The following is a 17,738-nucleotide window of genomic DNA, read 5'->3' as shown; positions in this document are numbered from 1 at the left end:
AGAATTTATTCCCATTAAGCCCTCTTCTTAATGGTATTTTAACACTATTACCAGATCAATTGTATACACTATATAAAGTACATACACACTCATATTCAACCGCTTAGTCCAATTAAGGGTCGCGCGGGGCTGGAGCCTATCCCAGCAGTCATAGAGCGTGAGGCGGGGTACACCCAGGACAGGACGCCCTGTCACAGGGCCACAAACAGACAAACAAATACACCCACTCGCACACCTACGGACAATTTAAAGATTCCAATCCACCTAACCCACATGCACTTACAGAAATATTTAACCCTAAATTTTAAGATTTATGTAATTTTATTACATGACAAATTCCCATTTACTTTTTTTTAGATAATTTTAATACAAACTTACCAAATAAACCTTACATGATGCAAATTCATTACTGTAATAAATCCTATTCATTTGAAATGCATAATCCTCAGCTTTATGTATTTAGTATTAATAAAATCTAATTACTCTAAATCAATAATAATGACAGTATTTATTTAAAATACATAAAGTATATTGTTTGAATTGCATAGTAATTATGTTACCTATGCCATTTATCTTGTATAGATAACATAATTATTATGCAATTCATCCATCCATCCATCCATTTTCTTCTGCTTTATCTGGAGTCGGGTCGCGAGGGCAGCAGATCAAGCAAAGCTGCCCAGACCTCCCGATCCACACACACCTCCCCCAGCTCTTCCGGGGGAACCCCAAGGTGTTCCCAAGCCAGCCGAGAGACGTAGTCCCTCCAGCATGTCCTGGGTGTTCCCCGGTGCCTCCTCCCGATGGGACATACCCGGAACACCTCTCCAGCGAGGCGTCCAGGGGGCATCCAGAATAGATGCCCAAGCCACCTCAACTGGCTTCTTTCCACATGGAGGAGCAGCGGCTTAAGTCCGAACTCCTCCCTATCTCTAAGGGAGTGCCCAGCCACCCTACGGAGGAAACTCATCTTGGCTTGTACTTGTTGATCTCGTTCTTTCAGTCATGAGCCAAATCTCATGACCATAGGTAAGGATCGGAACGTAGATCGATCGGTAAATCGAGAGCTTTGCCCCCCTACTCAGCTCTCTCTTCACTACGATGGTCCCATACAGTGACCGCATCACTGCAGATGCTGCACCGAGCCGTCTGTCGATCTCATGCTCCATCCGTCCCTCACTCGTGAACAAGACCCCGAGATACTTAAACTCCTCCACTTGAGGCAAGGACACTCCACCGGCCTGAAGAGGGCAAAACACCTTTTTCCAGTCGAGAACCATGGCCTCAGATTTGGAGGTGCTGATTTTCATCCCGGACGCTTCACACTCAGCTGCAAACCGCCCCAGTGTACGCTGAAGGTCCTGATTTGACTAAGCCAACAGAACCACATCGTCCGTAAACAGCAGAGACGAGATTCTGTGGTTCCCAAACCAGACCCCCTCTACTCCCTGGCTGCGCCTAGAAATTCTGTCCATAAAGATAATGGACAGAACCGGTGACAAAGGGCAGCTCTGGCGGAGGCCAACATGCACTGGAAACAGGTTTGACTTACTACTGGCAATGCGAACCAAGCTCCTGCTGCAGTTGTACAGGGATCGGATAGCCCTTAGCAAAGTACCCCAGACCCCGTACTCCTGGAGCACCCCCACAGGGTGCCCCGAGGGACACGGTCGAATGCCTTCTCCAGATCCACAAAGCACATGTGGACTGGTTGGGCGAACTCCCATGAACCCTCGAGCACCCGATGGAGCGTGTAGAGCTGGTCCAGTGTGCCACGACCAGGATGAAAACCACACTGCTCCTCCTGAATCTGAGGTTCGACTATCGGTTGAATTCTCCTCTCCAGTACTCTGGAATAGACTTTACCGGGGAGGCTGACGAGTGTGATCCCCCTGTAGTTGGAACACACCCTCCAGTCCCCCTTCTTAAACAGAGGGACCACCACCCTGGTCTGCCAATCCAGAGGCACTGTCCCCAACCGTCACGCGATGTTCCAGAGGCGTGTCAGCCAAGACAGTCCCACAACATCCAGAGACTTAAGGTACTGAGGACGGATTTCATCCATCCCAGGAGCCTTGCCACCAAGGAGCTTTCTAACCACCTCTGTGACTTCGGCCTGGGTAATGGATGAGTCTGCCTCTGAGTCCCCAGTCTCTGCTTCCCCTTCGGTAGACGTGACAATGGGATTGACGAGATCCTTGAAGTATTCCTTCCACTGCCCAACAACATCCCTAGTCAGGGTCAACAGCTCCCCATCCGCACCGTAGACAGTGCTGGTGGAGAGCTGCTTCTGCCTCTTGAGGCGTCGGATGGTTTGTCAGAATTTCTTCGAGGCTGACCGACAGTCCTCCTCCATGGCCTCCCCGAACTCCTCCCAGACCGGAGTTTTTGCCTCTGAGACCGCACGGGCTGCGGCATGCTTGGCCTGCCGGTACCTGTCAGCTGCCTCCGGGGTCCCACCTACCAAGTCCTACCGACAAGTAGAACTCCTTCTTCAGCTTGACGGCATCCCTTACTTCCAGCGTCCACCACCGGATTTGGAGATTGCCGCCGTGACAGGCACCAGAGACCTTGTGACCACAGCTGTGAGTGGCTGCATTGACAATAGAGGTGGAGAACATGGTGCACTCGGACCCCATGTCTCCAACCTCCCCCGGGATCTGGGAGAAGCTCTCCCGGAGGTGGGAGTTGAAGACCTCGCTGACAGAGGGTTCCACCAGTCATTCCCAGCAGACCCTCATGATACGTTTGGGCCTGCCAGGTCTGACCAGCCTCCTACCCTCCCAGCGGATCCAACTCACCACCAGGTGGTGATCGGTCGACAGCTCAGCCCTCTCTTCACTCGAGTGACCGAGACACGTGGCCAAAGGTCAAATGATACAACTACAAAGTTGATCATCGACCTCCGGCTCAGGGTGTCCTGGTGTCACGTGCTCTTATGGACACCCTTGTGCTCGAACATGGTGTTCATGATGGACAAACTGTGACTAGCACAGAAGTCCAACAACTGAACACCACTCAGGTTCAGATCGGGGAGGCCGTGCTTCCCGATCACGCCCCTCCAGGTCTCACTGTCACCGCCCACGTGGGTGTTGAAATCCCCCAGGAGAACAATGGAGTCCTGAGTTGGAGCGCTATCTAGTACCCCTCCCAGGAACTCCAAGAAGGTCGCGTACTCTGCACTGCTGCTCAGCCCGTAGGCCGGGACAACAGTGAGAGACCTGTCCCCGACCCAAAGGCGTAGGGATGCGACCCTCTCATTCACCGGAGTGAACTCCAACACATGGCGACTGAGCTGGGGAGCAATAAGCAATGTGACCCCAGCTCTCCACCTCTCCCCATGGGCAACGCCAGAAAAGTGGAGCGTCCAGCCCCTCTCCAGGAGTTGGGTACCAGAGCCCAAGCTGTTCGTGGAGGTGAGCCTGACTATCTCTAGTCAGTATCTCTCAACCTCCCGCACAAGCTCAGGCTCCTTCCCCCCCAGCAAGGTGACATTCCACGTCCCAACAGTCAGGGGCTGTGAGCGCGGACCAGGCCGCCGGGCCACCCACCCTCGACCGCCACTCAATCCTCTCTGCACCCGACCCCCATGGCCACCTCTGCAGGTGGTGAACCCACAGGAGGGCGCGACCACGTCGCTTTTTCGGGCTGAGCCCGGCCGGGCCCCATGGGCTAAGGCCCAACCACCAGGCGCTCGCGCACGCGAGCCTCAACCCCAGGCCTGGCTCCAGGGTGGGGCCTCGGCTGTGCCATACCGGGCGACGTCTCGGTCCTTGATTTTTTACTGGTCATGGGAGCTTCTGAACTGCCCTTAGTCTGACCCATCACCTAGGACCTGTTTGCCTTGGGAAACCCTACAAGGGGCACAAAGCCCCTGACAACATAGTTCCTAGGATCATCCGGGTATGCAAACTCCTCCACCACGATAAGGTGGCAGCTAGAGGGGGAGTATTATGCAAATCAAACAATATAATTTATGTATTTTAAATAAATGCTGTCATTATTATTGATTTAGAGTAATTATATTTTATTAATACTAAATACATAAAGCTGAGGATTATGCATTTCAAATAAATAGGATTTATTACAGTAATGAATATGCATCATGTAAGGTTTATTTGGTAGATCTGTATTAAACTTATCTAAAACAGTCAATGGGAATTTGTCATGTCATAAAATTACATAAATCTTAAAGGTTAGGGTTAAATATTTCTGTGAGTGTGTCTTTGGATGTGGGAGGAAACCGGAGCACCCGGAGGAAACCCATGCAAACATGGGGAGAACATGCAAACTCCACACAGAAAGGCCACAGCTGGGAAGTGAACCTATGACCATCTCGCTGTGAGGCAATAGTGCTAACTACTAAGCCACCGTGCTGCCCAATATAAAGAATAACAGATCCAAAATTGATGACATTTTTGTACTATTATGTGTATTTTTATGGACCAGACAACAAAAACACTCACCTCCACCCAAGACTGACTTGCTTTTTGTCTTTCATCCATGTGGTTTTGATGGGTGTAGTCGCGTCAGATTTTGCAGCACATTCAAAGCGCACGTCACTCCCACGGATGACTTTCATATTGTCTGGTCTTGATACAATTAAAGTGGGCTCTGAGAAAAACAGGTGAACAAACACCACAGCATCACATGTTGCAGCTGTGCTCATTTTCCAACAGAGTTTATTATTTGCTCACCTTTGACCTCTATGCGCACTTGACTCTCATCTCTTCCTGCGATGTTACTGACTATACACAGGTAAGTGCCCTGGTCTTCTATCCGTATGCTTTTTATCTCCAGGGTCCCATTACGGTGAGTCTTAAAACGATTCCCTTCAAGATTCCCCTGTCCGTATTTTGACCTGTCATGAGGAAAAAGAGATCATGCACTTGGACACGATCCTTGAAGTTAATGTTTCAGGATGGCCTTCACAGAAACGAGTCAGCCACAGAGCATGTCCTCACCATCGCAAATCAGGAACTGGAGAACCAAAGTAGCGGCAGTCTATGAACGTATGACTGCCCTCGACCACCTTGATGAGTTCATTCCTCGGCTCAAGAATACGCGGCATCGCATCTACAAATTAAACAGCAGCCGTGACATATGACATCTGATTCATTTCATTATGATGTGTTCATGTTCTTTCCATAACCTGAACTGGCTGTATCTACATTTAAGTACGAAGCATTTTCCAAGGGAAAGTTTGCAAAATTTTTTCCTGAGAAGTGAAGTACACTGTATTAAAATAAAATAAAAAAAAAGTTCAGTTCTTTTAATGGTGGCTGCCAGAATAATTTAGCAAAAACAGCAAAAATTGTTGAGAAAATGAATGCACAGACCCACGCCAGGGGGCGTAAATGAACGGTCAATAGGAATTCCAAATAAATCACAATTTATTCTGCAAATGTGCACAACACTCAAATATGCTTTTAGACAGTCAATTCAAAACGGTGACGCATGGGCAGGCCCAAGGGTAGGAGACGCCTATCCAGAGAAGAGCCGGGACCCACAAAGTTCCACCGCCAACGGAGACCTGCAACACACCAGAGCCGCCAAGTCCTGAATCCCCAGGTGGCCACCGCTCCAGCAGTCAGACCCAGTACTGCTGGCAGGAACAAAAACAGGTTAAGGTGGGTGTGTGTACACCCAGCAAACAGTCAGCAACTCACAGAAATCCTCCTGAAGGAATAAATCCAGATACTCCCAGAGTGCAGAGGAAAACTGGAGGACTTGCAGTGTCAATTGTTATACTTAGTACGTAAGAGGTTAGGAGTGGAAACAACTCCTCCAACTTCCACAAACTCGGCTACAAGCTGCAAGTATAAATCACAACTGCAAGACTTCAGAAACAATGAATGTGCGTATGGCACAAAATGGCTGAGTAGGTTTACCTGAAAGGTAAGCAGATAACTCGGCAGAGTAGTGGTGTCTCTTCCAGGCTTTTATAGATGAGGTGATGACTGATGGATGACAGCTGACAAGGTGCACCTGGTGATGCAAACAGGCCAATGCCGCCTCTGGTGCCTGAAACCCGCCAACAGGCAGGGTGCCCTCTGGTGGTGGGCCAGCAGTACCTCCTCTTCGGCGGCCCACACAACAGGACCCCCCCCTCAACGGGTGCCTCCTGGCGCCCGACCTGGCTTGTCGGGGTGCCGCTGGTAGAAGTCCGCCAGGAGGGCGGGATCCAAGATGAAGCTCCTCTTCACCCAGGAGCATTCTTCTGGGCCATATCCCTCCCAGTCTACCAGATACTGGTACCCCCGACCCCTCCGACGTACATCAAGGAGCCTACGTACAGTCCATGCTGGCTTGCCGTCAATGATGCGGGCAGGAGGTGGGGGTGCAGAGGTCCGAAGCGTGGTATGGCTTGATCTTAGACACGTGAAATACTGGATGTATCTGCAGTGAAGCAGGGAGCTGGAGCTTCACTGCGGCGGGACTGATGACTTTCAGGATTTTTGAAGGGTCTGATGAACCGGTCTGTCAGTTTTGGTGAGTCTGTATGCAGAGGAATGTTCTTGGTGGATAGCCAAACCTCCTGCCTGGGCTGGTAAGCAGGGGCCGGGGCTCATCGGCGGTCTGCATGGTCCTTAGCCCGCGTCCAGGCTCTCAAGAGAGCAGAGCGGGCTGTCTTCCACACCCGATGGCATCTCCTGAGCTGGGCCTGGACCGAGGGCACCTCGACCTCTCCCTCTACAGCAGGAAACAATGGGGGCTGGAACCCCAAACATACCTCAAAGGGGGAGATGCTGGTAGACAATGTGACTTGGCTATTGTGGGCATACTCGATCCAGGCCAGATGTTGACTCCAGGCCGTCGGGTGCGCGTAGATGACACACCGCAAGGCCTGCTCCAAATCCTGGTTTGCCTGCTCTGCTTGGCCGTTGGTCTGGAGGTGGTACCCGGACGACAGGCTTGCCGTGGCCCCCAGCTCCCTACAGAAACTCCTCCAGATTTGCGAGGAGAACTGAGGACCACGGTATGAAACGATGTCATTGGGGATACCATGCAGAAGCACGACGTGGTAGACCAGGAGGTCTGCAGTCTCCTGGGCCGTCGGGAGCTTCGGGAGGGTCACGAAGTGGGCCGCCTTGGAAAACCAGTCCACTATCGTCAAGATGGTAGTCATTCCCTGGGACGCAGGGAGGAGGCCCGTGACGAAGTCCAGGCCGATGTGGGACCAGGGGCGACGAGGCACAGGTAACGGCTGGAGGAGTACCTTTTCTGGCTGATGAACTGCCTTGCCCCTGGCACAGGTGGTACAGGCCCGGACGTAGTCCCGGGTGTCGGCTTCGACCGACGCCCACCAGAACCGCTGCCGGACCACTGCCACGGTTCTTCGCACCCCTGGATGGCAGGAGAGCATGAAACCGTGACAGAAGTCCAATATGGCAGTCCGAGCATCTGGTGGGACGTAAAGCCTATTTGGTGGTCCACCTCCGGGATCTGGGTATCGTGTCAGGGCCTCCCTGACCACGTACTCCACGTCCCACATGAGGGATTCCGGCAGGATGGTATCAGGTGGATCCAACAGCTTCATTCCAATTTCTTCTTCATGCACCCGGGACAGTGCATCAGACCTAAGGTTTTTGGTCCTGGGGCGATATGTGATCCTGAAATTGAAACGTCCGAAGAATAGTGACCAGCAGGCTTGCCTGGGGTTCAGACGCTTAGCGGTCTGGATGTATTCCAGGTTCCGATGGTCTGTGAGAACCACAAATGGGACCACAGCTCCCTCCAACAGATGTCTCCACTCCTCAAGGGCCTCTTTCACTGCCAGGAGTTCCCAATTGCCAACGTCATAGTTCCGATCAGCGGGGGTTAACCTGTGGGAGAAGTAGGCACAAGGGTGGAGAATATTATAACATTATCGGACTCCCTGCTCTGGGACAGCACGGCTCCTATCCCTGAGTCAGAGGCATCCACTACAACAATAAACTGGTGGTTTGGATCGGGCTGCACCAGAACTGGTGCAGTTGAAAACCGATGTTTCAACTCCCTAAACGCGGCTTCGGACCGATCCGACCAGGTGAAGGGGACTTTTGTGGAGGTCAGGGCTGTAAGGGGACCAACAACCTGACTATAGCCCTTAATGAACCTCCTGTAAAAATTGGCGAACCCTAGGAACTGTTGCAGCTTCCTATGATTTACCGGTTGGGGCCAATCTCTCACCGCCGCTACCTTGACTGGATCGGGAGCGACGGAGTTGGAGGAGATAATGAACCCCAGGAAGGACAAAGAAGTGCGGTGGAACTCGCACTTCTCGCCCTTCACAAACAGCTGGTTCTCCAACAACCGCTGCAGGACCTGACGGACATGCTTAACATGGGTCTCAGAGTCCGGGGAGAAGATGAGGATATCGTCTAGATATACGAAGACGAATCGGTGCAGGAAATCCCGCAGGATGTCATTAACCAAAGCTTGGAACGTCGCGGGGGCGTTGGTGAGGCCGAACGGCATGACCAGGTACTCAAAGTGTCCTAAGGGGGTGTTAAATGCCGTCTTCCATTCGTCTCCCTTCCGGATCCGAACCATGTGATAAGCATTTCTGAGATCCAGTTTTGTGAATATTTTGGCTCCATGCAGGGGCGTGAACACTGAATCCAATAGAGGTAATGGGTATCCGTTGCGAACCGTAATCTTGTTCAGCCCTCTATAATCAATGCATGGACGGAGTCCGCTGTCCTTCTTGCCCACAAAAAAAAAAAATCTGCACCTAATGAGGATGAAGAATTTTGGATTAGCCCGGCCGCTAAAGCGTCCCGGATGTAGGTCTCCATTGATTCGCGCTCAGGACATGAGAGATTGTACAGCCTGCTGGACGGGTACTCAGCGCCTTGAACCAAATCAATGGCACAATCATACGGTCGGTGCGGGGGCAGCGTGAGTGCCAGATCTCTGCTGCAAATGTCAGCAAGATCATGATACTCTTCCGGCACGTCGTGAGATTGGGGGGGACTCGGACCTCCTCTTTAACAGCATCACCGTGTGGCACCGAGGATCTTCAGTACTCCCGGTGGCAGGTTTCGCTCCTTTGAGCCACAACCCCAGACGGCCAGTCGATCCGGGGATTGTGCTTCACCATCCATGGAAAACCCAAAATAATTCTGGAGGTAGAAAGTGTTACATAAAACACAATCTCCTCCCTGTGACTGCCAGAGACAACCAAGGTTAAAGGCTGTGTCTGGTGTGTGATTTCTGGAAGAAGAGTGCCATCTAGTGCCCGCACCTTCAATGGTGAAGGAACGGCCACCAGAGGGAGCCCCACCTCCTTAGCCCACCTACTGTCCAGTAGGTTCCCTTCCGACTCCATGTCGATAAGTGCTGGGGCGGTAAGGGTTAAATCCCCACAGAGGATTGTGACTGGGAGTCGTGCGCATTTGCGTGGGACACCCGTGTGGTTTGTATGACTCACTCTTAACCCAGTCTCTAAGGTTGAGCCTTGTTGTTTAACCGCCTGGGGCCCCTTATTCTGCGCATGCTCATTCGAGCCGCAGTAAACACACCCTCCACGTGCCAGCTTCCTTTGTTTTTCTTTTTTTGTCACTTTAGCCCTGCTCGTTTCCATAGCAACATCAGCAGGGGGAGCTGGTGTGACGCGGAGAGCCCTGGCTTTGGAGCGGGGAGAAGACGGCACTCGCTCGGATCTGGATGGAAGAGGGACAGCATGCACCCGGCCACGCCCTTCGTCTCGCTCCCGCTTAAATTCCACTAACCGATTGTCTAAGCAAATAACCAGATTAACAAGCCCATCTACAATCAACAAAAATATAGACGTAACACTTTTGTTTTTTGCTCCCATTTTGTATGAGATGAACTCAAAGATCTAAAACTTTTTCCACATACACAATATCACCATTTCCCTCAAATATTGTTCACAAACCAGTCTAAATCTGTGATAGTGAGCACTTCTCCTTTTCTGAGATAATCCATCCCACCTCACAGGTGTGCCATATCAAGATGCTGATTAGACACCATGATTAGTGCACAGGTGTGCCTTAGACTGTCCACAATCAAAGGCCACTCTGAAAGATGCAGTTTTATCACACAGCACAATGCCACAGATGTCGCAAGATTTGAGGGAGTGTGCAATTGGCATGCTGACAGCAAGAATGTCAACCAGAGCTGTTGCTCGTGTATTGAATGTTCTCTACCATAAGCCGTCTCCAAAGGCGTTTCAGAGAATTTGGCAGTACATCCAACCAGCCTCACAACCACAGACCACGTGTAACCACACCAGCCCAGGACCTCCACATCCAGCATGTTCACCTCCAAGATCGTCTGAGACCAGCCAGTCGGACAGCTACTGAAACAATCGGTTTGCATAACCAAAGAATTTCTGCACAAACTGTCAGAAACCATCTCAGGGAAGCTCATCTGCATGCTCGTCGTCCTCATCGAGGTCTCGACCTGACTCCAGTTTGTCGTCATAACCGACTTGAGTGGGCAAATGCTCACATTCGCTGGCGTTTGGCACATTGGAGAGGTGCTCTCTTCACGGATGAATCCCGGTTCACACTGTTCACGGCAGATGGCAGACAGCGTGTGTGGCGTCGTCTGGGTGAGCGGTTTTCTGATGTCAATGTTGTGGATCGAGTAGCCCATGGTGGCGGTGGGGTTATGGTATGGGCAGGCGTCTGTTATGGATGAAGAACACAGGTGCATTTTATTGATGGCATTTTGAATGCACAGAGATACCGTGACGAGATCCTGAGGCCCATTGTTGTGCCATACATCCAAGAACATCACCTCATGTTGCAGCAGGATAATGCACGGCCCCATGTTGCAAGGATCTGTACACAATTCTTGGAAGCTGAAAGTGTCCCAGTTCTTGCATGGCCAGCATACTCACCGGACATGTCACCCATTGAGCATGTTTGGGATGCTCTGGACCGGCGTATACGACAGCGTGTACCAGTTCCTGCCAATATCCAGCAACTTCGCACAGCCATTGAAGAGGAGTGGACCAACATTCCACAGGCCACATTTGACAACCTGATTGGTGAGGTTGGTGAGAATGTGCTGCAGCTCACCCAACGCACCTCCTGGTGGAGCCTGCGCACCTTGCAATTCCATTGGCTGTTCAACTGGTGGTAAACGCCCCTCGGAGTCCATGATGTGGCCGAGTTATCCTGTTGAAAAAGTGAATGCACAGACCCACGCCAGGGGGCGTAAATGAATGGTCAATAGGAATTCCAAATAAATCACAATTTATTCTGCAAATGTGCACAACACTCAATCAATCAATTCAATCAATCAATTTTATTTATATAGCGCCAAATCACAACAAACAGTTGCCCCAAGGCGCTTTATATTGTAAGGCAAGGCCATACAATAATTACGTAAAAACCCCAATGGTCAAAACGACCCCCTGGAGCAAGTACTTGGCGATAGTGGGAAGGAAAAACTCCATTTTAACAGGAAGAAACTTCCAGCAGAACCAGGCTCAGGGAGGGGCAGTCTTCTGCTGGGACTGGTTGGGGCTGAGGGAGAGAACCAGGAAAAAGACATGCTGTGGAGGGGAGCAGAGATCAATCACTAATGATTAAATGCAGAGTGGTGCATACAGAGCAAAAAGAGAAAGAAACACTCAGTGCATTATGGGAACCCCCCAGCAGTCTAAGTCTATAGCAGCATAACTAAGGGATGGTTCAGGGTCACCTGATCCAGCCCTAACTATAAGCTTTAGCAAAAAGGAAAGTTTTAAGCCTAATCTTAAAAGTAGAGAGGGTGTCTGTCTCCCTGATCCGAATTGGGAGCTGGTTCCACAGGAGAGGAGCCTGAAAGCTGAAGGCTCTGCCTCCCATTCTACTCTTACAAACCCTAGGAACTACAAGTAAGCCTGCAGTCTGAGAGCGAAGCGCTCTATTGGGGTGATATGGTACTATGAGGTCCCTAAGATAAGAAGGGACCTGATTATTCAAAACCTTATAAGTAAGAAGAATAATTTTAAATTCTATTCTAGAATTAACAGGAAGCCAATGAAGACAGCCAATATGGGTGAGATATGCTCTCTCCTTCTAGTTCCCGTCAGTACTCTAGCTGCAGCATTTTGAATTAACTGAAGGCTTTTCAGGGAACTTTTAGGACAACCTGATAATAATGAATTACAATAGTCCAGCCTAGAGGAAATAAATGCATGAATTAGTTTTTCAGCATCACTCTGAGACAAGACCTTTCTAATTTTAGAGATATTGCGTAAATGCAAAAAAACAGTCTTACATATTTGTTTAATATGCGCTTTGAATGACATATCCTGATCAAAAATGACTCCAAGATTTCTCACAGTATTACTAGAGGTCAGGGTAATGCCATCCAGAGTAAGGATCTGGTTAGACACCATGTTTCTAAGATTTGTGGGGCCAAGTACAATAACTTCAGTTTTATCTGAGTTTAAAAGCAGGAAATTAGAGGTCATCCATGTCCTTATGTCTGTAAGACAGTCCTGCAGTTTAGCTAATTGGTGTGTGTCCTCTGGCTTCATGGATAGATAAAGCTGGGTATCATCTGCGTAACAATGAAAATTTAAGCAATGCTGTCTAATAATACTGCCTAAGGGAAGCATGTATAAAGTGAATAAAATTGGTCCTAGCACAGAACCTTGTGGAACTCCATAATTAACCTTAGTCTGTGAAGAAGATTCCCCATTTACATGAACAAATTGTAATCTATTAGATAAATATGATTCAAACCACCGCAGCGCAGTGCCTTTAATACCTATGGCATGCTCTAATCTCTGTAATAAAATTTTATGGTCAACAGTATCAAAAGCAGCACTGAGGTCTAACAGAACAAGCACAGAGATGAGTCCACTGTCTGAGGCCATAAGAAGATCATTTGTAACCTTCACTAATGCTGTTTCTGTACTATGATGAATTCTAAAACCTGACTGAAACTCTTCAAATAGACCATTCCTCTGCAGATGATCAGTTATCTGTTTTACAACTACCCTTTCAAGAATTTTTGAGAGAAAAGGAAGGTTGGAGATTGGCCTATAATTAGCTAAGGTAGCTGGGTCAAGTGATGGCTTTTTAAGTAATGGTTTAATTACTGCCACCTTAAAAGCCTGTGGTACATAGCCAACTAATAAAGATAGATTGATCATATTTAAGATCGAAGCATTAAATAATGGTAGGGCTTCCTTGAGCAGCCTGGTAGGAATGGGGTCTAATAGACATGTTGATGGTTTGGATGAAGTAACTAATTCAGATTCAAAGATTCAAAGAAATTTATTGTCATATGCACAATATAGAACATGAACATGTTCCCTGCACAATGAAATGTGTCTACTGCATTTAACCCAATCCTAATTGCCAGTAGGAGCAGAAGTCGCCATTAGGCACCCTGGGCCGGCCCGGTACATAAAACATATATATGAAAGCAAAACACGAGGGAAAAGGAGAAAAAAAAAAAAACCCTCATAGCTGCTGCATTACACAGCAGCAATGAGGAAAAAAAAATCCCCATCAGCACAGAAAAACAATAATCACAGAGACAAAAAACAAGGACACAGGACGACAATCGAGATTTGAAAGGACCAGTTTATCAGAACACTCCGGAGGCAGCCTGTTTGGCGCCATCAACGGCCTTGTCCGACAATCCTGGAGGGGAAGGGAGCAGCCCTGCGCAGTCTGAGCAGTCCTGAACAGTTCTAACAGAGCTGGAGAAGCTGAGGGGAGGGGGGAAGACCAGGGAGCGAGGCTTAAGTGTTGATCTTCTGAGGAGGTTTTATCACAGCGACCTTGAAGTGAAGCTGTATTTGGGGAAGCCAAATGAATAGCCAGATTAGCAGACGCCTGAAAGATTCCACAGTTCTGAGAACAGAGTGGCTCTCAATGCATCTGAATGTAGAATGTGGTCTTCACAGACGGTCATAGCGGGTTTCCAGGGCCGCAATCCTACTCGAGATGTTTTCCAACGCGCGGTTAACCCCCGCCGACTGCGCAGCCACTGCCTTCCCAATCGAATCAATCATGTAGGGCAGCCTGGAAGGACCAATCAAAGCTGCTTCCACTTTCTTGATTTTCCGGTAAACCAGCAAAGTGCCTGCTCCACACATCAGAAAGCCGGTCACCACCAAGCCGAATATGTACACATCTTCGACGTCCTCCACAGAAAGCATGTAAAGGCACATGACCTGCCATCTCCTCCACGAGTCCATCACGTAACCCATCACATGCATCCCGGCAGGACAGGTCGGGTCCTCCGCCCCCGAATGTCTTGTAGAAAAAATAGTGTCAATTGCGGTCAGAGACCACTTTAACAGATCCATTTGGTGAGCAAGTGAGAGCCAACTGGTGGTTGGCTCTCACTGCGGTATTGTATCACTTCCTGTCCCGGAGCACAGCAGTGTTTTGCTGTATCTGTTAGCTGTTTAATCTGCGCAGTTAGATTGATCTAGTTATCTAGATAACGATTTGTTTCCCAGTGTAATCTTCACGTGCCTTAACTAAAGCACTCCTTCTGCTGAATCACCTCTAAATTATTTACACATTATTCACTTTGCGTGTTTTTAGGAATCCGGTAGCTTAGCGCAGCTACTAGCTCTTAGCCGATTTAGCATGGCGGCTTCTCCTGTCTCTCCCGCACTTTTCTGCTCTGGGTGTGAAATGTTTAGTTATTCCTCGGCCTCCTTTAGCAGTAACGGTACTTGTAATAAGTGTAGCTTATTCATAGCTTTGGAGGCCAGGCTGGGCGAATTGGAGACTCGGCTCCGCACCGTGGAAAATTCTACAGCTAGCCAGGCCCCTGTAGTCGGTGCGGACCAACGTAGCTTAGCCGCCGTTAGTTCCCCTCTGGCAGATCCCGAGCAGCCGGGAAAGCAGGCCGACTGGGTGACTGTGAGGAGGAAGCGTAGCCCTAAACAGAAGCCCCGTGTACACCGCCAACCCGTTCACATTTCTAACCGTTTTTCCCCACTCGACGACACACCCGCCGAGGATCAAACTCTGGTTATTGGCGACTCTGTTTTGAGAAATGTGAAGTTAGCGACACCAGCAACCATAGTCAGTTGTCTTCCGGGGGCCAGAGCAGGCGACATTGAAGGAAATTTGAAACTGCTGGTTAAGGCTAATTTTAAATTTGGTAAGATTGTAATTCACGTCGGCGGTAATGACACCCGGTTACGCCAATCGGAGGTCACTAAAATTAACATTGAATCGGTGTGTAACTTTGCAAAAACAATGTCGGACTCTGTAGTTTTCTCTGGGCCCCTCCCCAATCGGACCAGGAGTGACATGTTTAGCCGCATGTTCTCCTTGAATTGCTGGCTGTCTGAGTGGTGTCCAAAAAATGAGGTGGGCTTCATAGATAATTGGCAAAGCTTCTGGGGAAAACCTGGTCTTGTTAGGAGAGACGGCATCCATCCCACTTTGGATGGAGCAGCTCTCATTTCTAGAAATCTGGCCAATTTTCTTAAATCCTCCAAACCGTGACTATCCAGGGTTGGGACCAGGAAGCAGAGTTGTAGTCTTACACACCTCTCTGCAGCTTCTCTCCCCCTGCCATCCCCTCATTACCCCATCCCCGTAGAGACGGTGTCTGCTCCCAGACCACCAATAACCAGCAAAAATCTATTTAAGCATAAAAATTCAAAAAGAAAAAATAATATGGCACCTTCAACTGCACCACAGACTAAAACAGTTAAATGTGGTCTATTAAACATTAGGTCTCTCTCTTCTAAGTCCCTGTTGGTAAATGATATAATAATTGATCAACATATTGATTTATTCTGCCTTACAGAAACCTGGTTACAGCAGGATGAATATGTTAGTTTAAATGAGTCAACACCCCCTGAGTCACACTAACTGTCAGAATGCTCGTAGCACGGGCCGAGGCGGAGGATTAGCAGCAATCTTCCATTCCAGCTTATTAATTAATCAAAAACCCAGACAGAGCTTTAATTCATTTGAAAGCTTGACTCTTAGTCTTGTCCATCCAAATTGGAAGTCCCAAAAGCCAGTTTTATTTGTTATTATCTATCGTCCACCTGGTCGTTACTGTGAGTTTCTCTGTGAATTTTCAGACCTTTTGTCTGACTTAGTGCTTAGCTCAGATATGATAATTATAGTGGGCGATTTTAACATCCACACAGATGCTGAGAATGACAGCCTCAACACTGCATTTAATCTATTATTAGACTCAACTGGCTTTGCTCAAAATGTAAATGAGTCCACCCACCATTTTAATCATATCTTAGATCTTGTTCTGACTTATGGTATGGAAATTGAAGACTTAACAGTATTCCCTGAAAACTCCCTTCTGTCTGATCATTTCTTAATAACATTTACATTTACTCTGATGGACTACCCAGCAGTGGGGAATACGTTTCATTACACTAGAAGTCTTTCAGAAAACACTGTAACTAGGTTTAAGGATATGATTCCTTCTTTATGTTCTCTAATGCCATATACCAACACAGTGCAGAGTAGCTAGCTAAACTCTGTAAGTGAGATAGAGCATCTCGTCAATAGTTTTACATCCTCATTGAAGACAACTTTGGATGCTGTAGCTCCTCTGAAAAAGAGAGCTTTAAATCAGAAGTGCCTGACTCCGTGGTATAACTCACAAACTCGTAGCTTAAAGCAGATAACCCGTAAGTTGGAGAGGAAATGGCATCTCACTAATTTAGAAGATCTTCACTTAGCCTGGAAAAAGAGTCTGTTGCTCTATAAAAAAGCCCTCCGTAAAGCTAGGACATCTTTCTACTCATCACTAATTGAAGAAAATAAGAACAACCCCAGGTTTCTTTTCAGCACTGTAGCCAGGCTGACAAAGAGTCAGAGCTCTATTGAGCTGAGTATTCCATTAACTTTAACTAGTAATGACTTCATGACTTTCTTTGCTAACAAAATTTTAACTATTAGAGAAAAAATTACTCATAACCATCCCAAAGACGTATCGTTATCTTTGGCTGCTTTCAGTGATGCCGGTATTTGGTTAGACTCTTTCTCTCCGATTGTTCTGTCTGAGTTATTTTCATTAGTTACTTCATCCAAACCATCAACATGTCTATTAGACCCCATTCCTACCAGGCTGCTCAAGGAAGCCCTACCATTATTTAATGCTTCGATCTTAAATATGATCAATCTATCTTTGTTAGTTGGCTATGTACCACAGGCTTTTAAGGTGGCAGTAATTAAACCTTTACTTAAAAAGCCATCACTTGACCCAGCTATCTTAGCTAATTATAGGCCAATCTCCAACCTTCCTTTTCTCTCAAAAATTCTTGAAAGGGTAGTTGTAAAACAGCTAACTGATCATCTGCAGAGGAATGGTCTATTTGAAGAGTTTCAGTCAGGTTTTAGAATTCATCATAGTACAGAAACAGCATTAGTGAAGGTTACAAATGATCTTCTTATGGCCTCGGACAGTGGACTCATCTCTGTGCTTGTTCTGTTAGACCTCAGTGCTGCTTTTGATACTGTTGACCATAAAATTTTATTACAGAGATTAGAGCATGCCATAGGTATTAAAGGCACTGCGCTGCGGTGGTTTGAATCATATTTGTCTAATAGATTACAATTTGTTCATGTAAATGGGGAATCTTCTTCACAGACTAAAGTTAATTATGGAGTTCCACAAGGTTCTGTGCTAGGACCAATTTTATTCACTTTATACATGCTTCCCTTAGGCAGTATTATTAGACGGTATTGCTTAAATTTTCATTGTTACGCAGATGATACCCAGCTTTATCTATCCATGAAGCCAGAGGACACACACCAATTAGCTAAACTGCA

The 17,738-nt window shown here is 48.0% G+C and overlaps 1 protein-coding gene across 1 annotated transcript in view; it reads right to left on the bottom strand.

Moving 5' to 3' along the window:
* The window catches only part of nfascb (neurofascin homolog (chicken) b), a 56,554-nt gene that overhangs the window by 21,279 nt on the left and 17,537 nt on the right, over positions 1-17,738 (bottom strand). The window contains exons 11-13 of the mRNA XM_034172914.1: positions 4,965-5,076; positions 4,698-4,861; positions 4,467-4,614 (exon numbers count right to left, since the gene is read on the bottom strand). Of these exons, the coding sequence (XP_034028805.1) occupies positions 4,467-4,614; positions 4,698-4,861; positions 4,965-5,076 (424 nt within the window). The remainder of the gene's footprint in view (positions 1-4,466; positions 4,615-4,697; positions 4,862-4,964; positions 5,077-17,738) is intronic.

The sequence above is a fragment of the Thalassophryne amazonica genome, chromosome 6, assembly GCF_902500255.1.
Source record: "Thalassophryne amazonica chromosome 6, fThaAma1.1, whole genome shotgun sequence".
NCBI lineage: Eukaryota > Metazoa > Chordata > Actinopteri > Batrachoidiformes > Batrachoididae > Thalassophryne > Thalassophryne amazonica.
Note: the sequence above shows the minus strand (reverse complement) of the source record. Positions and strands in the feature narration are given on the sequence as shown.